The sequence below is a fragment of the Eleutherodactylus coqui genome, chromosome 3, assembly GCF_035609145.1.
Source record: "Eleutherodactylus coqui strain aEleCoq1 chromosome 3, aEleCoq1.hap1, whole genome shotgun sequence".
Lineage (NCBI taxonomy): Eukaryota > Metazoa > Chordata > Amphibia > Anura > Eleutherodactylidae > Eleutherodactylus > Eleutherodactylus coqui.
Window position 1 is genome coordinate 62435631 of NC_089839.1, and position 26145 is coordinate 62461775.

General features: G+C 43.5%; 1 protein-coding gene across 1 annotated transcript in view; it reads right to left on the reverse strand.

The window, feature by feature from the left end:
- PLCB1 (phospholipase C beta 1) overlaps positions 1–26145 on the reverse strand; it is a 630414-nt gene that overhangs the window by 144773 nt on the left and 459496 nt on the right. The window contains exon 15 of the mRNA XM_066595662.1: positions 1914–1987. Within this exon, the coding sequence (XP_066451759.1) occupies positions 1914–1987 (74 nt within the window). The remainder of the gene's footprint in view (positions 1–1913; positions 1988–26145) is intronic.

The window sequence follows — 26145 nt, forward strand, 5'->3', positions numbered from 1 at the left end:
TGTAAAGACTAAAGAGGCTGCGTCACTCGCAAAAGTGCCACCGTCCCTTCGATCAGCTGAGTGGCGTTGATGCTGAGTAACAGACTCCCACTAATTAGAAGGAGGATAGGCCATCAATTTTTAGAGACCGGATAACCCATTTAATAGTTTTAGCCTCCTTGTATCAATAACTGGCAACAAAGGATCAGGCAACTAAGATATATGAAAATGTCTGGCACTTATATTACAGGTATAAATGATCTAGAAAAATCTTTAAAACCAGAATTGCCCAGGACATGATATTTGGATTGCAGTCCTGTACAAATAAGAAGAGAAAATAGAATAGGTCAAGTAAATTGCAAAAGACTAAGCTTCCCATAATGACCAAAATAAAGCTTCATAAGATAAAATGCAACATGGCAAAACCCAATAATTAGGAAAAAACAAATATGCTGCAAAGAACTACCAACAACAGTATGACTGAAAAACAATAAGACCCATGCGGAGGACAAAAGGCCTTCTGAAGAAAAAGACTCATTGTCATATCTGACCAGGCCTAAGCTGAAACAAAGGCTGAGGTCAGAGAAAGTCTGGAAGACACCACTTATACAAGAAGGTTAAGTGGAAGCAGGATGTGTGAGACAATGGATATAGGGAAGCAATGATCTGTCCCTGTTCTTATTGTGGGAAACCTGCCTATTTGGCAGAGCACCTGCCCTTACAAGAGTGACCCTGCAACAAGAACATAGAGGACTTCCCTGCACTACTCAAGCTGGATTAAGGAAGAGAGGGAAAAACAGAGAAGGACTGAAAAGGACAAACAGAATGACTCACACTATAGATAATATACAGAGAAAGCTAAGACAGTACTATGAAATGGGGCAAACAGAAATGTACCGGAGATAAAGCTGGCTATGACCTAAGTTATACCTAAGTTATACTAAGAGATGCAAGGCAATGCCACTCAACACTGAATATGGCCAAGCATACAAGTGTAAATCCGGTATTCTCTGACAGGAGGAACCTGAATAAGAACCCCCAGCAGGACACTGGATGTTTTAATACGCACAATATTAGCAATACATCTGTTAATAATAGTAATAATAGTCTATACTAGGGTAAACATTTTCATATTTGACAGCTAGAGGCAATGTCTCCAATAGCCTTCCATGACTACAACTTTGTTAAAGTCAAGTAGGAAATGCTACATTATAGTTATTGGTGCTTAATTTGACTTAAAATGTTAAAATCTAATTTTATTTAGTAGCTCACATGAATGGCTGAGGATCTGTCAGAGAAGTCTACTCTTATGTGAAGGGGTAATCCAACCATTGCCATCTATGGTGCACTTTATATGGGATGAGTGATAAACGTCTGATAGGTGGAGGTCCTAGTTATGGGACTCCCATCTATGTTGTGTCAAGTAAAATGGCCGATCAATTATTATGCGCACTGCTTTCTCTCCATTCTGAGAGATATAGAAAAATCAGTAGACTTGGCTGTTTGCTCTCATTGACTACAATGCAAAGAGCTATGGCCTATAGCAAACAAGATACAGGTGTATGCTCCTTGTTGTAACTGCCTGCATTGAGCTAGCAGTATAAGTGCCAGACCCCAAAAATACTAGCGCTAACACACTGAGCCTTATGTAATGAAAATGTCTTGGAGACAATTGATTTTGGTGCCCACAGCAAGATGCGGTCAAACATTACATTTATCCAATGAAATAGAAAAAAAAGTGAATTGGTTGTATAACACTAGCCTAATATAAAGAGACTTCATAGGTTTCAGATTTCATCTTTGACATTAAGACATTGAGACAATACATGCCAAGCAATCATCAGCTAATTCCCGGAATTCTTTCTGAGGAAGCAACGGGCACTTGAAGTGTCAATAATAGTTATTTTACAAAAAATATATACAAGTGCTCTTACTTCATCCATAGAAGATTTCTTACAGTCATCATCATCGTCATCATCATCTTCCTCGCTGTCAATGTCGGCCTCACCTGTAACAAATATGGAACAAAAAGACAAATTAACAACTTTCTTTCCTTTCTTTACTTTTAGAGCTCTAGATATATGTATTCACATAAGTGCTGAGGAAGAAAACTTAGAGCCGCATCTATAAATACATTTATTTAACTGACCTGATTAAGACTGTGTTCACACTTGCATTAGGGCTTTCTGTCTCTCTGTTCCATTTCTGGAGCAGAGAAACGTTACTAAAATAAGTTTTTTTTCTCCATTATTTCAATGGGTTTTCAAAAAACAAGAAAGCTGTCTGTTGTGGCACACCAGCCACGACACGAAAGGAGGTCCGGTGTAATGTCATGGCCATCATTATAGTACATATTGTATATTCTGTCCCTTCCTCTGCCAGTTGGAGTTCTGGTTTAAACAGTCTAGTCAGTGGTGTAGGAAGGGGGGTGCAGCAAGTGCGGGCAGCCCCAGGTGCTGTCACTGAGGCAGGCAACAGCTCAGCTGCAGTCTTGCCCACTGTCCAGGAGGAGCAGTCCATAGAAGTGCACATTGAGTCCTTGTCCTACACGCTCTGGACGGAGGCGGCAAGGCTCAGGATCTCCCCCTTGGACAGGAATCCCAGTTCCGTCTCCCGCTGCAGAAAGACCCACAGCCCTTCAGGACCCCGGACAGCAACTCCTCCAGTACCATGCGATAGGCTTCACTGTACTAGTTCGGAGTGTGTGTGTGGGGATGACAAAAATTTTTTGCACCAGGTACCACCTGATCACTTAGTTTAGGCACTCCCAGGTTCTAGACATGGGTCACCCTTGTCAGGACCATCACCGTGCTTCTAGACAGGGTTTTCCCGTACTTGTATGATGATTTTCCAATCGCCCATTATTTAGTTTTGTTATTGATAGTCGTGTTATTTGAGTTTTCAAATTAAGTGTATATCTGTCCTTTGGGACAACTTTTACATCCGTCCGGATGAGGTCTTTTGGGCGTCTGGATCGCACGTAACACTTTCAGTTTGCTTATGTTCTGTTGTGTTTTGGTTTCTTTAAGGCCTCATGTCCACGGGGAAAATAAGAATTAAAATCTGCAGCGGATCACCCGCACGCAGATCCGCGCCCCATAGGAATGCATTGACCACCCGCGGGTAGATAAATACCCGTGGATGGTCAAAAAAAGTGAATTAAAAAAATTCTGGAGCATGAAAAAAAATGGACATGCTCCATTTTAGTGTGAATCACGCGTGCGGGAGCTCATAGAGCACATAGCTCAATTGATCTCCCGCATGAAAAATAAAAGACAATTACAGTGCATCCGCAGCCCAAATCCGCGTTACAAATCCGCAGCGGATCTGATTTTCCCCGTGGACATGAGGCCTAATAGAATTAATAGTGCAGTTTGCAAGTGGAGCAGAGAGATATAAAGCCCTAATGCAAGTGTACGCACAGCCCAAGTCCGGCTTCACATGAGCATATGCGCAATTGTGTGCACCTCAGCATAACGCATTTGTGCACCGGACAAAGCTTTTTTGTGTGCGTATCGGCATATTCCACTATACTTTTTTCTGCCTGCAGAGGATGCGAGGGGGACACAAAAACACACCAGTTGAAATGGCTAAATCATCTAATGAGTTCCAGATGTGTACCTTTTCCAGCGGAATTAATTCTCCATCAAGAATATACCTATTGTGGTGTCTACAGCTCATATGCAAGTCTATATGTATCCATAGTAACAGACTACAAACAAGCCGCGTGTAGTCTGATCCTGCAGTCATACTCAGTTCCATTTGTCCCCTACATTTTACTAACCAACCAAATGATATATAAGCAATACGTTTATGACTGATGGAAGTGAATATAACTGCAGAGTCAGACTACACATGGCTTGTTGCCGGTTACCATGGATACATATAGGTCAACATATGAGCTTTAGACACAAATGTGGTATATTTTCAATCAAGACTAATTGCAAAGGTGCTTCATTTTTCTTTTTTAGATGGGCCGGAACAAGAAAAAAAGGTTTCAAAGGTAGAAATACTTTACTGTAAGCTCCTAGGCTGATGATTGCTATGCCTTAATATGAGATAAAAGTAGGATTACTAATAAGGGATAAACTTAGATCATTTACAATTCCAATTATCATCTGAAGATTACAGATGTAGCAAAGTTTAACTTAAAAAGTTACACTCTGTCACAGAACTCCTTTGCACCTTTTCAATAGTTTTTCTGCATTAAAGGGGTTTCCAAGCGATTTTTATTGACCACCTATCCTGAAGATAGGTCAATAACAGTTGATCGGCTGTGGTCCACCACTCAGGACCCCAACCGTTCAGCTGTTGAGGCACCCTCTACCCAGGAAAACACACGAGGTCCGGAGTGGAAGCAGACAGCTGCAACTCCTATGTAGGTAATTGAATTTAATGGGAGGTGTACCTGCAATTACCAAGGATCCCAAGCGGCGGACCACAGCCATAGTTGATCGGTTGGGCTCTGCAGCTTGGGATCCTGGCAAACCCCTTTAACCCTTTCCAATCCACTGTCTGACGTCTAAAGACATTCTGATTGAAGACTGTACAGCTCCAACATCGGTAGATGTCCAGCAGGGTATTCTTACTATAGATTACTGTTGTCGGGGGCCTCTCCAGCATGTCACATACTGCAATACTGGCTCTAGCCAGCAGATGGCGCAATTGTATAATGGCAGAAAGAGAAAGCCCCCTAGGAAACTCTGAATGGTGGTGGTGAAAGTTTCCACTGAATATATAAACTGTAAAGTAGTATTCAGAAGTGAATATATGCTGTTAATATTAGTCCTTCATTATCGTAGTGATAACAACTTCTTTTCAGTTCAATCTCAGTTACTATCTTATAGTCGAATGCCACATTTTAGGCAATTTGGTTACCACAAATGTTCATGCCAAGTCAGTAACAGATAATGTAATAGGTGCTTTACAAAAAGTGAGAATGAGACATATTGTAACATTGTTTATGCCAACAGAGCAACATATGAAAGGTGCTCAGACCTTGTGAGCGCTAGGAACCATCTATAAATCACAGCTCTGGTTTTCTGCTTCCAAGTTTAGATGTAAGCCTGACATGTAACTCTGGGAAGATGTAAACATTTAGACCTTTGGTAAAACCCTTAAATACTAGAAGAGCTCCGTAATGTGTTACAAGATACTTTAAAGGAGAAAAAGGGACTATTTGACTGATACTCTAAAAAAGTCTCCATCCCTCCCCGTTGTCACCACAACAGCTGCAAAGGACAGTCATGTATTGTACAGTAAAGTCATTCACAGTGGTTTATAGGGTTTGTCATATGGATGCCTTTTGGTGGTATTCCAAGCTTGGGGCCCTCCTTTATGAACTGGAGCATAGAACAGCTAACACACAGGATCACATCCATCCAGTCTTGTCGAAAGATCCAACAGATTCAGACAAAGGAGGGAAGAACAGGGTCAATGATATGTAGAATACAGGTGGCTGCTAGGTTGCTAGATGTCCGAGACAGGATAACTGACAAGGGTAGAAATGGAGGTGAGACTAGGGATCTTTCTCTACTCTTCCCTGATTGGACATACCGAGATAGGATAACTGACAAGGGTAGAAATGGAGGTCAGACTTAGGACATGCCATTGAAGCAGAGCAGCACCCGCCCAGAAAAGGGTGATACCACATTCGGAACCTACAGTGATTCCCTACACAACCTTTAGTGGAAATATGGAGGAGAGAAAATATATGGGGAGGGTAGAATAGTCAAATAGAAAAGCTGAGAATAGAGTTGGAGAGTGACAGTAGTCAGTATCAGAGAGTGTAGCCCACTGTCATAGTCTGAAGTCCAAACTCCACCAAAAAGAATAGTACCAAGAAACACTCAGAAGCACAAAGGCAAACACACATAAGCACTGCAAAGAGGAGCCGGAATAAATACCCCAACCAACCACGGATATGTTGCCTGAGAAGATAGACAGGTTAGGTAGCCTTTCAGTCATATAACAGAATGGAGATGTTTCTCCCCCGCTGTCCAGCGCCAAATGCCACTGCGCTTGTGCCTGCAAAAGCATCACATGGTTTGGTGCTGACATCACACTGGATCAGCGCATGCGCTTAATCCTCGTTGGTGCCAGTGGCGCTGTAACAAACAGCAGGTCTCGCTCTGACAGACTTGACTTATTCATGTATTGCATGGGCAATCATTCGAATGGCTAACATTTAATAGCTGATGGAAACTTCTCCCTGCAAAAGTAGTAGAAAATGAAAAGCCTGACCTGATATAATGCAATATGGCCGACTCCAAAATGACACGTGTCTACTTTGGGATAGTTGTCTAGCCTGTACAGTTGTCAGGTACATCTCTCCCTGAAGAATATGCTCTTATGATTGACAGGTCATGAAGGTGTATGACCCAAAATCGCCTTTAAACTCCCTGAGGGTAAATGATATTTCTCACACTGAGAACAATGGTAAATTGATTGATACCAGAAAGCCGCAGTCTGTTATTATAAAATAATGGTATCTAATTATGGGAAGGAAGTCAGACGAGGCCTGCTGGAGAATACAGAGGAGCAAGGATTGCTTCGAGCAATGATGTTGTGATGAAGAGTTCAATAACTCTAATGTCTGCACAGTGATAAAACCCTCACCTAGAACATGGGTCATGCTTCCACAAAATGTGTTTGGATATCTCTAGTAACAACTCAGTAAGTAAACCCAGTAAGAACCTTGGAGGTTCTCTATTTAAATTACTTAAGAGGAATAACGCCCAAAGAGAACCAGTTATCAAAATTGGGGTTATTTGGTTTAGAAAAAAAGATGTCTGAGGGGCGACCTAGTAACCATGAATAGAGATATCAAGGAACAATACAGAGATCTCTCCTATCATCTATTTATACCAAGGACTGTAGCAAGGGGGTGTCCTCTACGTCTAGAGGAAAGAAGGTTTCTACACCGACATAGAAATGGGTTCTTTACTGTAAGAGCAGTGAGACTATGGAACTCTCTGCCTGAGGACATGGTGAATCAGAACTCAAGAGGGACCTGGATGTCTTTCTTGAGCATTACCACATTACATGTTATGGTCACTGATTACTTCAAAAGGATCGGTGATTCAAGGATTATTCCGATTGCCAGATTTGGAGTCAGGAAGACCTTTCGTTTTCTCTAAAATGAGGAAAATTGGATTCTACCTCATTTGTTTTTTTCGCCTTCCTCTGCATCAACACTAGGGAGAAATAGGCTCAACTGGACGGACAAGTGTTTTATTCAGCATTACACACTGTTACTGTGTTACTGAGGCCTCCTTCACACGGCCGCAGGTGTTTTTATGTGCGCCATAAAAACGCATGAACAGGCGCACAAATCTTATGTTTGTGCGCCTGTTTAGACGGCATGGGCCCCGGCGCATATAAGCCGAAGCTGCAATGCCATTGGGTGTGGTGACTCCCCCTTCCCTCTCCCTCGCTGGCTCACTTCCTCTCTCCTTCCCTCTGTCTGTTTGCAATGGGGGTGGGCAGGGCGAGGGTGGAGCTAAGCACTCGCCCCCTCCCCGCCCCTTGTCCACAGCCAGAAATGGGAGGAGGCAGATCTTAGCTCCGCCCCACCCCATTTCCCATTGCAAACAGCTGGAGGGGAGGAGAGAAGAGAGAGTGACTTTAGCAGTCACACTGCTAAACTTTCTCCCACCTCCCTTCTCCAGCCGCTGTCATTGGCTCCAATAGGAGCCCATGCAGCGGCAGACGTATTCCAGCCGGAAAGATAGTTGCAGGACCATCTTTTCGGCCCGGAGTGAAAGCGCCTGGTGCTATATAGGCCTGGCCAGAGGCTATTTCACACTGCGAGAATACAGCCATGTGATCTGATGCATTGGAATCCAATCCATCAGATCGTAGCATGTATCGGCCGGCCGTGAACACGGCCGCCGATATACGTTCGTGTGAAAGAGCCCTTCAAGAGGTATTCCATGGCTTCTCTAGCCTTCTCTATTGATGACTAACAGGTCCCTGCCGATCATTTATTGATCTGTCAGTTACAGAAAGCTAGCGAAGTCCCTTTAAGAAATTGCATCATTTTGCATTTAAACTTAAGGAGATAAGTGCATATCTGGATGTTTCTCATGTGGTTAATGTAATATAGCTAGATTTTCCAAAAACATTTGATACTGTACTGACCCACACAACAGCCTTGTATGGAAACTTCAAATGCAGGGACTAGGGGACAGTGTATGCACATGAGTAAAAAACTGGTTGGGATACAAAAAACAAAGTGTTGTAAATGGTACATACTCAAAGTGGACTAAAGCCAGTAGTGGGGCTCCACAGGAACTGTTCTGGGCTCAGTTGTTGTTTTTAATTGCTTTATTAATGACCTTGTGGATGGGATCGAAAGTAAAGTATCAGTTTTTGCCAATGATACAAAACTTTGTAGGATACTTAAAACTCAGCATAACTGTAAAATCTTACAAAAAGACCTGGACAAGCCGTCAGCGTGGGCAAGGACATGGCAGATGTGCAAAGTAATGTATCTAAGCCGCAGTAATCTAATTGCTGCATATACATTAAATGGCGTAGAACTGGGACAACAGAACAAGGCAAGGACTTGGAACAGAACAAGACAAGGGCATCCTGTTCAAATTATCTATGTGACCATTTACATTTGCGTTGGAAGTTTTGTTCTGAGCCTCTAGCGCAGATCCAGCAGAAAATCCTAGATGAAACAACATAGCATGCTGAACTGGTTTATCCGGGAAAATGCCGATCAGATTGCCAGCATGTAGTCAATGGGGTCCGTTCAGTGCCATTTGGCTCTGTGTGTGCCGGTACCCATGGTTCGGGTATCTTCGCTATTGGGCTCTGAAGACAAAGCTGAACAATGGAAATCAGCCAGAGCCCAGGGCACAGATGTGAATGGAGCCTAAGGAGCAGTACTCAATGTCAGGCTGCAGCTGCAAAAGCAAATAAGATTTTGGGGTGGTCTCTACAGTAAAAGGAGATAAAAACCTGTTATCCCAATGTAATGTTACCCCTCTATAAGTCTCTTAGTATGGGATTCAGTTTTGGATTTCACATTCTAAAAGGATGTAGGTGAGCTGGGTGGAGTTCAGAAGTTGGAATAACTAGATTATTAAATGACAGTGACAAGAAAAAGATTATTAAATGGGACAGAACGTCTCTTTTATTATGAGAGGCTATAAAAGTCAGGCTTGTTCAGCTTGGAAAAGACACATCTTAGAGGTGATCTAATTTACATTAATAAATATATGTGTAAATGAAAAAAAAGGTTCGGTACGGTGTTAGCCAGTAGAGCAAAATGTGATGGTTCCCAGTAAAAAGCAACAAGTAGTCTTGTAGATATGATACCTTTTAACGGCTAATAAAAATACATGATGTTATTGCGAGCTTTCGGATCCTCTCAGAATCCTTCCTCAGGCATAATGAAACAGATTTGGATGGGACATGTATAAATACAAATGTACACACATGAAAAGGCACAGAAATCGGAGACTAAAGGCCCATTTAGACACAACGATTATCGCTCAAAAGCAGTCTTTATAGCGATAATCGTTGTGTGTAACTGCACTGACATTCTGCAGTTTTCGTTAAGCCGTCTCTCATTATTGTCTATCAGCTTGCTGAAAGACAACGATGAGCCTTATCAGGGATTCACAGCGGGATACAGCTAATACTATTGTTTCAGCTGTATCCGGCTCCCTGATGACAACTGAGTATGAAGAACAGAGCGATCCAGCTCTAATTTCCATACTCCGCTCGAAGTGCCTGCTGTATAACAGCCGGGCGCTCCGAGCAGAGAAAGGCTGGATGCAGAAGACAAGGGGGGACACCCCGCTTGTCTTCTGCATCCTCCGCTCGCAGTGCAAGGTGATCTCTCAATGTTTGAGCGATCATCTTGCGCTGTAAATGACACAACGATTATCACTCCAAAAACATCTTTTGAGCGATAATCATTGCGTCTAAATGGACCTTAATTTGTACTTTAAACAAAATCAGACAAGATGAGCAGAGAAATAAATACTTAATCAGTCCACTGGCAAGGAATGTGACAGTTTTAAGATCGCTACATGGGTGCAAGGATGTGATAGGCCTGTGTGTTACCTCTCCTTCAGACCTGCACATAAGGAAGAATAAACAATTCCTCTGCAGTGCCACCTATTGGATGCCAGCATTCCTTAAAATCAATGTGCCCCCTTTTCTGTCTCTTCTGCACATAACAACGCCAATTATGTGTACTCCGATTAACTCATCATCACTGGAAGACCTGGGAACAATGGTGGCCATAATTATTGTTGGTTCACCTGTCATTAGCTGGTAATTCGGCTCGCTTTGACCGCTATGTTCATCACTCTTCATTTATGAGAGCCGGTCATTATAACCCCCTGTCACTTCATAGGGCCTTATTTCTATGGGCTGTATTTATTCGGAATGATAGCACACCTGCAAACAGCAAATTTTCCCTGCGATTGCGATGCATTATGCGAGAAAAACACATTGCATCGCATCTCTGTACGTGTGATTTTTACGTGTGATTTTCACATGTATGAAAATCGCATGTTATTTCAATAGGAAAACGAAAAAATCGTATTGCACTCACATCAAAATTGTATCTGTATATGAGTGTGAGGCCGTTTTCTTCGCTCCCATAGAAATGGACAATATCTGCCAAAAAGTAGGTCGTGTTATGATTTTTCTATCTCGAGAGAAAAATTGCGCATGTGTAAATACACTCATATACTCATTGTAAATAATGGGTTATTATTAGAGATGAGCGAGCACGTTCAGATACAGCAGTTACTCAAGTGAGCGACGCTCTTATCTCTCTCTCCTCCCCGCCGCTCACTCAGGCCCCCCCCCCCCAAAGCATGCTCACTCCAGTAAGCAGTTACTTGAGAAGAGCAATGCTCGCTCGAGTAACTGCTCTATCTCTAGTTATTATATCACATGAGTGCTGCGCATCTCACAATCGTCCAGAACTATACATGTAACTACATTTTTTTCACACCCGTGTAAATACGGCCTTAGAGTTGAACTGATAAAGTGCCGGCCCAATCTCTTTACTGTCTGAGTGATATACAGTGAGACGTGCCAGTAAAGGACTTATATACACGTCCTAGTTGCATGGTGCAATGACAATTAGGCTGTATATATACAGATAGTGGACATGAAGGGGTTATTGACAATCCTTTGCACACAGTATGGCCCTCATTGGGGAATGTGCACAGGAAAATGGTCCAGTGTGGGGTAAAAAACTCTTTTCTCTTTATTGAAAAATCCAGACAGACATAGAGGAACAAGAAGCGTGTGCCGTTTTACATATTTCAGGCAAGCATGTCTATGATTAAGGACAACATTTCTGCCTGAAACATGTAGGATGGCACATGCTTCTAGTTCTTCCATGTCTGTTTGAATTCTACAATAAAGAGAAAGAGTTTTTACCCTACACTGGACTTACTCCCTTTTTTTTCTTGTGCATCTGTTTTCCAGCCAGTCCATAGTCCCGGGTCAGGTATCTCCCCAGTTCAGCACAGAAGCTGGTCTCCACTGTCCTAGTCATGTGCCATTCATTGTACATACAACCACTCAGGCAACCACAGGTTTCGGCAGGAACATGTCAATTCATGACATTTGACCTGTGAATATAGCTTATTGTTTTTTTTTAACCCATTCCTTGCCCATAGAATTTATTTCACTGTTGGAAAACTTCTTTGAACACTGATGCGCTATCCTTAGGATAGGCCATCACTTTTCAACCACTGGGGATCCGACTTCATGAATACCTCTCAATCAGTAGAATGAAAGAGATGCAATGCCTCAGCAAGTGAAGACACAGGAGCTTGTCTGTATGGATGACTTTCACTGGTACTGAAGCCCAGTCCCATTCTAGTTTTTTGTAGGGACACTAGGGTTCAGTTTCTATGCAGTACCACAGAAGCATTGTCAACCTTCATTACAAATAGCTCAATGAGGCATGGGGGGGGGGGGGGGGGTAGTGTAATGTATCTCCTTGTGGAGAGCACCACAAAAATGTAGGGAGTTTTAGGTAGGCCATGCAATGCTCCCTGGGAAAAAAAAACAATACAAATGAGGGATAGAATAATCCTCGACACTGCTAACTATTGGGATGATAGCTACTCAGAGTCAATGAGTCAAGTTGGCCTTTTAACAGGTTTGGCTTACATTTCTAGTCATTGTGCAAGACCTGCTGTGTCATCAGATATTGACTCATAGGGTAGCTACCATTCCAATGGGTGGTGCTGTGGAGGTAGGGTACCTACCATTCCAATGGGTGGCGCTGTGAAGTTAGGATACTTCCCATTCCAATGGGTGGTGCTGTGCAGGCAGGGTACTTACTATTCTAATAGTTGGCACTGTGGAGGCAGGGTACTACCATTGCAGTGGGTGGCGCTGTGGAGGTTTATCCCATCACTCATTAAAAAAAAATCCCAAGAGATCCTTACAAGATGATGTGGATCCTATGCTACAACTTCACCAACATGCATCATGACGAAGAAAAAGGTGAATAATGACAAGTATAAAATTTGTCAAAATCCAGCCAAATGGACAAATGCCAAAAAAGGACATTGCTAATTGTCACATGTATAACACCATAGCACATGTATGAGGAAACAGATCTACAGAACAGCCATAAGAAGATGAGGTATGGCACAACATTTAGTGATGCTAAAGCTGATAATAATGATGGTAATAAAGATGGATCACCCTATGATGTGTATTGCTGGCTGCCAGCAGGAGTTTCCTCTTCAGGACCGGCAAAACTATCCCTAAATATGCCTAGTAGCTAAATCACCCCATAAGGTGAAGATGCTGCCCCTTTAAGGAAATCAGACATGCATGGATTAGTAGTATATAACAGCATTGCCTAAAGTTATATGAAATTCTTGAAACTAGTGTAACATTTGGAATATAACTAAGAGCAATAGGAAGCTGAAGAACTGAAGAGAAAGCGAACCCAGGAATACAGCGGGGAAATAACACAATATACATTCCCTGCAGCAGCACAGAGGAGTTTAGGTAGTTTAGACAAAGAGCACAACTGACAAGTAAAATGCTTTCTCCTTAACCGAGCCGCCAAATAAAGGGAAGTGTAAAATCATCGGAGGGTCCGCCGCCGCTGAGCATTTCAATCCTCAAAAAGGAAATGCCAGAACAATGGCCTCTTTCTTGGCACTAAGATTTATTACATCAAACCTCCTGTCTATAAAACAATGTATAAAGAAAAATAAGAGGAGACGCTACATTTGTACAATTACTTCAGTTATGGCTCTGAAGTCAACGGGCTAGAAAGGACATTGGAGGAAAAAAATGAATATTGCACTATTGGGACTATAATACATTCGTCATATTGACGGGATAGACAAAAAGAAAGATGATGATTAAAGAGGTTCTCCGTGTAGGACAATCTCTTCTTGCTGGAAGGGCCACTTGACAATAAGCTCACTACAATATGTCCCCCTGGTGGGAACGCCAACGATAAACTGTAATCTGTAGGAAAGTTGGCAGTTTTTAATTCCTCTCCAGTTGCTCCAAAGGGGAAAGTAAGTATCACACATTGCCCATTCAAATAAATGAGATGTTTGTGTAATACAGGATTGGACAGGCTCTCCATAAGCAGAAGAGACTGACCTGGGAAGACTCAACCGGCTCCTCTAGACATGCTCCAGTCCTGCCCTGACTTCTGGGGCATTGGCATCTTCACAGGCTTGCAGGACATCATCCACATCGCTCAGAGGCAGAGAGGTTGGATTAAGCCTCTGGGTGGCTGGAACAGTTCGGGTACGCCCTCTGGACTATTCAAATCTAATTTGCGTATGGCAAAGGAATTTTAAAACATCTTATCTACAGCTATGAAAACATAACTTGCGGTAACATATACATGATTAGAATGATGTCACCGAACCAATTACGCCGTGACTTCTGGGTTGCCGGCACGAGTCCAGAGTGACGTCGCTACATAAAAACCAGGTGATGCACCAAGGTGGCGCATGCACAGTATTATTCTGTGCTTGACACCAAGGGAATAGCATCTCTGGTGCCAGCATTGACAAGCCGGCTGGGTTGTCTTTCATCCTAGTCAGCCTATTAGTTTCTACTGGTAATTATTAGGAAATTATAGCACCAGTGTTTCTGGTGGCACAGTGCGCCACACAGCTGTGCTACATAGTACATCCATTATGATTCCCACACATCACACACACAGTTCTACTACATCCATCCTGATTTCCACACATTATACACACAGCACATTACACACGCAGCTCTACTATATGCCACACGCAACTCTACTACATCCATCCTGATCCCCACAGATCACACACACAGCATCCATCCTGATTCCCACACATTACACACACAGCTCTACTACATGCCACACACAGTTCTACTACAGCCATCTTGATTTCCACACATTACACACACAGCTCCACTACATCCTGATTCATACACAGCTCTGCTGTATGGTGCATCCATTATGATCCTCACACATTACACACACAGCTCTACTATATCCATCTTGATTCCCACACATTACACACACAGCACATTACACACACAGCTCTACTACGTGGTACATTCATTATGATCCCCACACATCACACACAGAGCTCTACTACATCCATCCTGACCCAACACATTACACACACTGCTCTGCTACATCCTGATTCATACACATGACACAGACAGCTCTACTACATCCATCCTGATTCACACACATTACACACACAGCACATGACACACACAGCTCTGCTATACCTGATTAACACACATCACACACACATGCAGCTCTGCTACATCCACATCCATTCTGATTTCCACACATCACCAGACTCGTGGATACAGTGATGAGCCGCTTGTCATGTGATCTCAGACTTCCCTGTCACAGGTGATCACACTATGGGGACGTCATCCAAGGTCCTGGCTGCTGTCGGCTTAAGGCCCATTTAGATGGAACGAATGTCGGGCAAACGATGCCCGACACTTGTCCCCGCACAGTCTTGCTCCCATGCTGTTGCACAGGAGCTAGTATTGCTGGCTCGCTCACAGAGCGGCCAGCAGGGGGGCTGTAGGAAATTTCACTCCTCGTGCTCCCACGCCCCTCTCCATTGACTTAACATAGTGGCCGTTCAATACTGAACGGCTGCTATTTACACTGAACAATAATCGTTTAGCTCATTGTCCATCGTTTATGCAGCATAAACGATGGACGATGAGCGGATCGCTCAGTGTAAATAGCAGCCAATTTGCATATACTCCAAAATGGTACCAGTAAAAATCACAAGTTGTTATCGGCATAACAAAAAGGAAAACGTGATGGGAGTCAATAAAGGGTGGCAGAAAGCAATTTTTTTATATTAAAATGATATTTTGTTTAGGTAGTACTACATAAAAAATGATTAATTTGGTATCGCTGTAATCGTACTGACGCACAGAATGAAGATAGCAAGCCATTTACTGCACCAAGAATGCCATAAGATCCCCTAAATGGTGAAAATGCCTATTTTTCCTATTTCTCCCCAAGTTTTCCAATACATTACATGGTAGGTTACAGAGTACTATTGCAAAATACAACTCGTTCTATGCAAAACAAGCCCTCATGTAGATATGTCACCGGAAAAATTTTAAAAAGTTATGATTTTTTGAAAGCGGGAATACCAGAACTGCAGAATGTGAGCCGAATACAGGAGCATCAATGACTCCTGGCCATGAAAGGGTTTAAAGCATTGCTCCACTTCGGTAGTTGGGCAAATGTTGCATGCCTCTAGCTCACAGAAGTACCAATATCGTTCATTCATTCAGATGGTTTACACTGTAATGCAAACCGAAGTTATTTGCTCATTTTATTTTGCAATACTTCAAATTGTCATATATAATGAACTTAAAGTCCATCACAAAATATTGGAATATGTGTGAAATATATATGTGTGTTCCCATTAGAGCTGAGCACATTTTGATATTGTCTGGTTAAGAATTCCTTTCCCCTCTATGAACATGAGTGTCATCCTACATTTTCACCACCGGGTGGCGACCTCACATAGCTATTGAGACAACTTCAAATTAAAGCCAGCTTTACAGATGGGACGAGTTCTTCGCCTGTTTATAGAGGAAATGATTAGGAGACATAAATAGTTTGCGGTGTTACATTATGACGTTACATGGGGCGCTTGCTCATATCTTACACAACTTGAGAAGGAATCTCAAACTTTAACGATCAAAAATAGAGGCGCGACAATTAATGATTACTGATGTACCGCTGAAAGATTCGGAGCGATGGATCTGTTTATGCCCATAGGAATTGGAAATAATACCCCTTTAACATCTTCTTCAGCGATTTGTAGATGTACATTACAAAACATTCGGTTGCTTTCTGCTGCTTCTTGACATCATCATATTCAACAGAAGGTCCTGTTCGTGACCCGAAAATATTTTGCCCCTCTGTCTGTGGACACTACATCCCTGAGCTGGTTCTTAACGCCCATTTAGGGACAAGACTAATGTCCCTTGAATGAAAAGTGAATGGTTATCATTCGTTGTTTGGCCGTTGGTTTGCGTTTCAGCTGAACGATTCATTCACTTTCACTCGTTTGAATGATTTTTTTTGATAATCGTTCCATCTTAAAAACACCTTAAGCCATGCCGTTTGTGTCACTTCACAGTAATAGTGCCCCTCAGTGACCTCCTCACCATAATGGTGCCTCAGCCACTGATTGGCCACATGATCACATGGTCCCACTACCAAGAAGGGAGCGGGGAGTAATAGGAACGGCGTAGACCAGTGTGGCAGCGAGCGAGGTGAGTATAAAATTGTTTAATTCACTCCATCCATGGTGCCAAACAGGTTTCCTACCTCCCAGGAAGGTAGGACAGCCTCCAAAATCTGGGACTATCCCTCTAAATCCAGGATGGGTGGGAGAAATGGATTTGACTTTCCAGGAGCCTCATAGCACCTGCATGGACTGTCTCTAGGGTACATATGCCCTTGAAGTGCCAGGATGTTTTTGGGTCAGAAATGCTATCTTTTCTCCTTAGGGAGAGCACCTCGACGGTGCGTGAGAAGACTCAAAAGGCCATTCATGCTCCTCTGGGTAATATGCAAATAAGGGAGATGAAACAATACCTCCACAGTGCCACCTATTGGAAGGCAGCAACACCTAAAGTCAATGTAAGACTCTTTATACAAGCCTTGTAACAATGACCAGGAATTGAAAGCAAAGTCAGCGCCCAAACACAGACAGCTGTTTCAGGGGTTTTGCCCTTCCTCACTGTGCAGTAGGAGTCTGACTTTGCTAGAGAGAGGCTTTAAAACTTGAATGCCCCTTAGTGTCGTCATAGCATGACATATGATTATCTCCATATGCAACCAGGAAAAATGGCAGTATGAGCTGTAACACATCTGTAGATGAGCCCTAAGCCTATAAGCACTTGTGTCAGGGAGCACAACCCCTTTGAGAATGCAGGGCTCAGGGTGATCAAGTGATCGGCCCCAGTCCTGCTCTTGGCACCCCAGGCAGACAGCTAATGTTATAGACCTTATAGGCCTTCACATAAATGGCTGTCCAGTAATAGGAAGTGGACCACCCTATCAGCAGCCACTATTACTGAGTGACATAGAAGAGGGTCTCGGGGGGCTACCGTCCTCTATGATGGTCATATGCCCCAATAGAGTGTATGAACAGGGGATGACATCTTGGCCCAACCCCTTTAAAGGGAGACTCTTAAGGGGTCGTTCACACAGATTTAAGCGCATTTTGGAAGCGCAAATAGTTATGTGTTTGCACGTCCGAATTATACTTATGCCCATGTAAATGAACGCTTTGAAATCAATGGGTTCTATTCACTGCGTATTACGTGATACGCTTGTATGAATGTGCCCTTATTGGGTCACCCTGGGTGTTCAGGCATTATGAGCATGCCTGAGGCCTTAGTCAGACGGGCAATTTTTCGCGCGATTTGCGGATCGCATGACGGATGCGCATCCGCTAATCGCGTGACCGGTGCGCGCAAGTCGCCCGAAAATCTGCTCCTAGCCGCGTTTCATTAGAAACGGGCCGGAGCTGCCCAGCGCATTGCATTCAATGGAGACGGCAATACAGCCGTCTCCATTGAAAGCAATGCGCTGCGGGCGAGCCCGGGATGAATTGTCGGTAAGGGCTTAAATATATAAGCCCTTCCCTGCAATCCATCCTAAAATGTGTTAAAATAAAAAAAAATTGTATACTCACCTTCTGCCGGCAGCCGGAGCTCCGCGTGGCCATCCTGCAGTGGGTGTGAAGGGGGTGTGAGTCAGACCTGCCCCCTGATTGGCTCAGCGCTGAGCCAATCAGAGGCATGCCTCACTCACACCCATTCATGAATTCATGAATGGATGTGAGTCAGACCTGCCCCTGATTGGCTCAGCGCTGAGAGGCAGCAGTCACTCACCCATTCATGAATTCATGAATGGGTGTGTGAGTGTTTTCAGCCTCTGATTGGTCAGGGCTGTGACCAATCAGAGGCAGATCATTCAGCAGGCGGGGATTTTAAAGCCCTGCCGGCTGAATAGTGCCAAGAAGCAGTTCAGGAGAACTGACAGCGGCCGCGGCTGGACTCCGGCTGCAGCGGAAAGGTGAGTATACAATTTTTTTTAAATTTTAACACATTTTAGGATGAACTGCAGGGAAGGGCTTATATATTTAACCCCTTCCCGACAATTCACCCCGCGCACGCCGGCAGCCCATTGCTTTCAATGGAGCGGCTGTATTGCCGCTCCATTGAATTCAATGGGCAAACATCGTTCTTCTCTGCCACAGCTGTTACAGCTGTGGCAGAGAAGAATGATTTGTCTTCTATATGTTCTCAATGGGGTCGGCGCTGCTGCCGCCGGCCCCATTGAGCGCATATACAGAAGAGAACAGGAATCGCAGATAGGTGCGATCTGCGATTTTTTGTTCTATAATTTATCGGACGAGCGCATAAAAAGCGCTCATGTGTCCGATACCATTGCAAAGCAATGGTTTTAAAAAATCGCCGGACGCATGCGCATGCGCAAATCGCGGCTAAAAACGCCCGTCTGACTAAGGCCTGAAGGTGCATTTAGCATGTTACTAAGCCAATCAGATCGGTGGTCAGGAGTCGATCCCGCTTCATGCATTCCGGATGCGGGCTGTCCTACAACTAACACCTGCCCACAACAGCTCCAATCAGCACCACTGCTGATCGCTGCTGTTAACCCTTAAATGCCCCAATGATGTTCGGGGTTCCGACTGTCCACCTGCGATGAGATCACAGGGTGTCATTCGGTTGCAATGACAGTCAGGGGCTTTCCAAAAGCCCCTAGGGATAGATTTCCTGTCAGATCGCAGTAGGATGTAATACTATGGCATTACATCATACTGCAGAAGAGATCAAAGCATTGCAGGTTCTTGTCCTCTATGAGGACTAAAAAAAAAAAAAATTAATTTAAAAACTTTTTATTAATTATTTTAAAAAAAAGGTAATAACAGTTTTGCCATACTTAGAATTTTAAAAATCTAAAAAAAAAAATAAAAAACATATTTGCTATCGTTCCGTCCATAAAATCCTGATCTATTAAAGTAATGCATTAGTTACCCCGCACGTTGAACGTTGGCAGAAAAAAAATACTTAATGTCAGAATTGCGCTTTTTTGCTCAAGCCGTCTCTAAGAAAAATCCAATAGAAGGTGATTCAAAAGTCATATGTAGTCCACAAAAAATGAGCCCTCACACAACTATGTCCACGGAAAAATAAAAAAAAGTTATGGCTGTCAGAAGATATACTTTTTCCCCAAAGATATTATTTTAGTAGTCCCGCAAAAAATAAAAAAAACTATACAAGTTCGGTATTGTAGTAATTGTACTCATAGAATAAAGCTATCGGTGTGTACATCGTAGACGGACCCAAAGATGGCGGAATTTGATTTTTTTCCATTTCACTCCACTTTGAAATTTTTTAACGTTTTGCTGTACATTATACGGTACATTATATAGCACTATTGAAAAATACAAGTCGTTCCGCAAAAAACAAGCCCTCAGACAGCGACATCGATGGGTAAATAAAAGAGGTATGATTTTTTTTAATAGTGGGGATGAAAACCCAAAAATGAGAAAAAAAAATAGCTCTGCGCCCTTAAGGCCTCGCTCACACGGGCGACAAAGTCGCGCAATTTTGCAGCGTTGCTACAATGTTACAAATCGCATGTATATGAAGCCCATGGTTTCCTGGGTGTTACTTTACACATGAGATGTTTTGTAGCATGCTACAAAATGACACACAAACCTCGCAGGTCCAGCGATATGCCCGCGAGGTTTTGTAGCCCATGTTTCTCTATAGAGCCTTCCTCTCTATTGCATCACATCGCACGAAAACACGGTTTGCATGCAATGCGATGCAACTTTGACTGTAGCAAATGCTACTGTCAAAGCTATAATCTAAGCCCTAACTGCCGGAAAAAAAAATACACATACATCACCTTAGACAAGCTGTAACTAAAGGAGAAAAAAAAAAGTATACATCACCTCTTCCGCATTGTCTGGGGCGCCGTGGCATCTTCTCCTCAGGTCCCGGCACTGATCTTCTTCTTCATCTTCTGGCCGGGATTGAAAAATCCCCAGCTGCTGGAAGCGCTGGCTGTGATTGGCTGACATTTAGCCAATGACAGCAAATGCTCGATGAATGGTAGTGATTGAACCAATTACAACCATTCTCCGAGCACTGGCTGTGATTGGCTAAATGTCAGCCAATCACAGCCAGCGCTTCCAGCAGCCGGGGATTTTTCAATCCCGGCCAGAAGATGAAGAAGAAGATCAGTGCCGGGACCTGGGGAGAAGATGCCGCGGCACCCCAGACAATGCGGAAGAGGTGATGTATACTTTTTTTTTTCTCCTTTAGTTACAGCTTATTTTCGGGGTAGGGCTTATATTTCAAGCCCCCCCCCCCGAAAATCCTTGCACGTGATGCTACAAAGTCGTGCGATTTTGTAGTATCACATGCGACTTTGTAGCGCTACAAAATTGCGATATTGCTGCGAGAAAATCGCTGCGATATTGCACGGTGCAGTGATGCGGTGTCGCCCGTGTAAAGGAGGTCAAAGGGGTTACACTTTCCGTTTGTCTAGATGACCTGCACAAGGTGGGTGACGTTTTGTTGCCACTTCTGTGCGTTCTAATTTTCGGAGTCACATGTGGCTGAATATTTATGGGGATATGAATAGGCGCGGGCTCCTAGGCACTATCATTAGTCGCCACCCTCTGATAGAAATACAATGTCCTTGGCTAGGATGAATGATCAGCTTCGGCGTGTGCCGCCACACCAGTGTTTGCTTTCTTACATGTGAAGGGAGTCGCCTGCATTCTCAAGTACAAACAGTTCCTGAAGTCTTTAAGTAGAGCTTGGCATGCAGCTCCGCACTTACGGGCTGACGGTCACGTCATGTTAGTTACTACAAACTGATTGCCCTTTAATTACTCTCCGAATGACTTAACGTGCTGTTCTCTCACGTCCATCAGGATTTGGTACGGCCAAACGTGGCTGACTAATATTCTGCACAATACCCTATCGTATCAAGAAGCCAATTTGTAAAGCCTAAGGGTGACTACCCACTGGCCTTTTTTCTTCTGCTGCAAATTTGCTCCTATTTTTTCTTCCAATTGTCAATGGGACTTTCTAATGTTAAAAACGCAAAGATGCGTTGCGTCGCGATATGTCGCATTGCGTTGCGTCGCGTTGCGGCTTTAACATTAGGAAGTCCCATTGACTTGAATTGGAAGAAAAAATAGGAGCAAATTCGCAGCAGAAAAAAAAACGCCAGTGGGTAGTCACCCTTAGTCCGGCGTCACATGGGTATATTTGCGCACGCAAAATGTACACATCCAATACGCAGATAATACAACCCATTGATTTCAAGAGACTCATTCACATGTGCGGATTTTCCCTGGGCAATCTGGTAGCGCAAAAAAAACAAACAATGAAGCATGACGTATTTTCTTGTGCAGCTGCGCATCAAACGTTCCCATTGAAGTTAATGGGGATGTGTAATTGTGCACAAAATCTACTAGGAAATGCGTGAAACACTGCGCAATTGTGCAGGAAACAGAACACATCTGGAACTCATTAGACTAATTAGCCATTACAATTGGTGCGTATCTTTTTGCGAGCGCGAATGCACATGCCAATGTATAGTAAAATATGCCAACATGTGCGCAAAAAAATAATTCAATCCGCAAAAACGTTACACTCATAAGAACGCAAATGTGCTTATGCCCGTGTGAATCTGGTCTGAAATTGTAAAAGAGTATGATGATCCTACACGTTTGCTACATTGTATTTTATACACTGAATGCCACTTTATTAGAGACCCCAGCTCTCCCATGATTGGAGCTTCCCTGTACGGCCATCAGACCTGTGACCACGAAGTGCAGCATAAGATCAAGTGAGCAAGTTTTTCGTGAATTATACATAAGAATGGAAAAATCAAGCAATCTGATCAACTTCAAACGAGGGCTGGCCATCGGTGCCGGACTAGTCAGGGCAAAGATTCCAAAAGTTGCCAACAATTTTCTCGTACAAAGCTGAGAATGGTGAAGTGGGAAAAACATCCCAGGGAATAGGATCCAGTGGCAGATGAATATCCAGCGCCTTCCAGGAGAAGGGGCTGGGGAACATGCAGTTCCATTCTGGTTGTCTGGCCAACCCAACCAATCCCCACAGCAGCAGATAACGGTGTACATGTTGGCGCCCAGTGCTGAATGACAAGGCACATGCTCTCGGATCCCATGGGCCAGGGATGATGTTGTGATACCCCCGTGGCCCCGATCCCGAGTTGCGACAGGTATGCCATAACAGAGATCTGTCTATAGTTACTATGTTACTACATTATAATGCATACACTCGTGTGAAGGGGCCCTTAATGTTAAAATTAGTAAGTCAGTGCATATACACACGCTCACGATGGATCTAAGCTGCTCTACCGACCTCAATAGTTCCCTTAGGATTTGTGATAATTATCACTACACTGGGGGGCAACGAAAGTTCCCGTTATCTTCATTCTCATGGAAGAAGACAAAAAGTTCCTTCCACTAGTCATATAGAGCTGAAGAGACTCTTATGGATCCACTTCTCCCATATATCTCACAGTGGCCTGATATAGATGGCAGATATCCCACATACCTCTTCTTCATCCTGCCGGGCTCTCCGTACTCACAACACGCTATTCATAAAGGCATTTTATTCTACATGCATTTGAAAGCACTCATGGACGCGGGATCATTTTCTGGTTCACCAGGCCCCTCCACCAGTATGTGACACCCACCATGGTGCCGCTCTTCGACTCACTTAATAGCTATTTGACGCTGATGTATGTGCAGCGCCGTACTCAAGCTGCCTACTTTAATCTGGTCATATTTCTAGGCTTTTAAAGGCAAAAAAAAAGCCATTAGGCAAACTGAATGGGAAACCTAGGAGGAATAAATTGTGAAATGATGATTATCATTTATTTATAACCAGGAGAGCGCAGATGGCGAATAATAAATACATGACTATCGTGGCTGGTCTGGCATGCACTTACAGTCACAGCAGGCATTCTTCAGTGCCGTCTATGTTATATATATACACACACACATATATACATACATTCAGTATTATACATACAGTACTATCACAAACTAACCTATTTGAATAGTTTCATACTTCTACAATCAGTTCTACCATACATACGATATATATATATATATATATATATATATATATATATATATATATATATATATGGCAGAGCTGATTGTAGAAGTATGAAACTATTAAGATAGGTTAATTTGTGATAGTACTTTATGTATAGTGTGGCAATCTGGGGGTCTCTTGCTCCTGGGGAACACCATCTTCTTCCTTAAGCTGGTTGGCACCACTCTCATAGAGATACGGGACAACCGACTTCATGAAATCTTTGGCTTTGCCCAACTTTATTGCACTCACAGCAACGGAATACAGCATCAGCATACTGGAAGCTAACACAAAATTCAGGCTTTCCAACCATCAGTGTCCTTGCCACCCTACACAACAAGGGCATCTAGGGGACGTCCTTCCCTGTCAGACACATGATGAACACAGTCTGGTCCACAGCGAAGCGCAGGCTGTGCAGCTATGAAGCTGTCTCCACAGCCTCTTCCCCTGTCTTTCAGCAGGGAACTCAATGTGTCTGGAGGTTTTAACTCCTCCAGACACACCCACACGGCTGTCCCTGCTGATTAGCACACAACATGCCTGTCTACAGCCCCCTGCAGGCCATTCTGTGCACTACCTTGCCACAATAGTGAGAGTGAGCTGATAGATCAGACATAACCTAACATAATAGACATAAGGACAACGAGTTGTGTGATTTGTATACCGACATTCCCTCCTGCTCCCTGGGCAGAGCTGCAGATAAACTATTTGCAGAATGTTGATGCATAGAAAGGACTAGTCCTTTCCATTCTCTGCGCATGTTCAATAGTCCATGCTAAACAAAGAAATCCTGGCAGAGAGGAAACGGTAAGGGATATACAAATAACTGTACCGTTACACAGGGCAATTATTGCATGAATAGTTGCTGGAACTTGACTATCAGCTGGAACCAAGAGACTATCAGCCCTTGTATACAGGCAGTCCTTCATCTTAGAATGACTGTCTGTTTGCAGTGAATGGAGGTGAGCGGCTGGAAGAGATCTCCAAATTGCTCTGCCTTCATTTGCAGAATGGCTATTGCGGAAGTCGGTGGGACAGTTGTTGGGCACTCATACGCCCAACAGCCGTTCCGTGTAAAAGTACCTTTACAAATTTGAACCCATTTGGGCCTCTTTTATCATAACAGGCTAACAGTAAAACTGTCTTTGTTGCCCTAAGCAACCAATCAGAGCTCAGCTTTCATTTTCCATAGCAGTTTAAGAACTAAAAGCTAAGTTCTAATAGGTTGCTACAAGCAACAAAGACAGTTTTACTGTTAGCCAGTTTTGATAATTGAGGCCTGAAGTCTCTTTCTACTATTCACTCATGACATCCGGTTCCAGGGACCATCTAAGGTGATAGATTTCCTTTAAAAACTAGGGACACCTTTTAGGGGCAATTATTTCTTTCACTTAAATGCATGTGCTTTGAGCTGACCATCATTTTTGCAATAGGGTTTCCTTGGAATTTTTGCATTGTTTGTATTTTGAGGCTTCTATGTATCACTGTATATAGAAACTGCAGTCTAAGGCTTTAGTCAGACGGACGTTTTTTCGCACGATTTGCGCATGCGATTCGCGCATATATAGAACCAATGGTTCGCTATGGTATCGGTCACATGTCCGCTTTTTATGCGGATATGCGATAAATTATAGTACACAACGATTCGCAGATCGCGCCTATCTGCGTTCGGCGTTTTATGTGCGCATTAAAATCATTTACTGCAGCTAGCTGCGTTTTTTCGCCGGCCAGTCTAAGCTTCATGCGCATTTTGATGCGCACGGCGATTTTACTCCGGTCAGACGGGCGTTTTGCTGCGACCATAAACGCGGCTAGGTGCTGATTTTTCCCGCGATTTTTCGCCCCCGGTCACGCGATTTGCACATGCGCATCTGTCATGCGATCCACAAATCGCGCGAAAAAACGCCCGTCTGACAAAGGCCTAAGTGTGGACACCCACTGGTGTTTTTTTCTCCACTGCGATGCGAAAGTAAAGTTAAAGTCTCGCATCACGAGAAAAAAAATCGGCTTGACTCCGGGATATCGGCATCACGCAGGCATATCGTCAGTCTTTTCAATGGGGCCAGCGGCAGCAGCACTAGCCCCATTGAAAAGAGATGGAGAATGCTGGGGACTTCTGCCACAACTGTGACAGCTGTGGCAGGAGTTTTCTTCATCCCCACGGGCACCGTGAGGATGAAGAATCCTCTGCAACAGCTGTGACAGTTGTGGCAGAAGTCCCCGGCATTCTATTCCATTGCTTTCAACGGGATCGGCACTGCTGCCGCTGACCCCATTGAAGAGTCATGCCGATTTTTTTTCTCACACTGCGATGCGAGACTTTAACTTTACTCTCGCATCGCAGTGGAGAAAAAAACACCAGTGGGTGTCCACACTTATTGATGATTATTGGGGAAGGGTCTATATTTCAAGCCCTTCCCCAATAATCATTCAGCGGGGCTTGGCAGAAAGCAT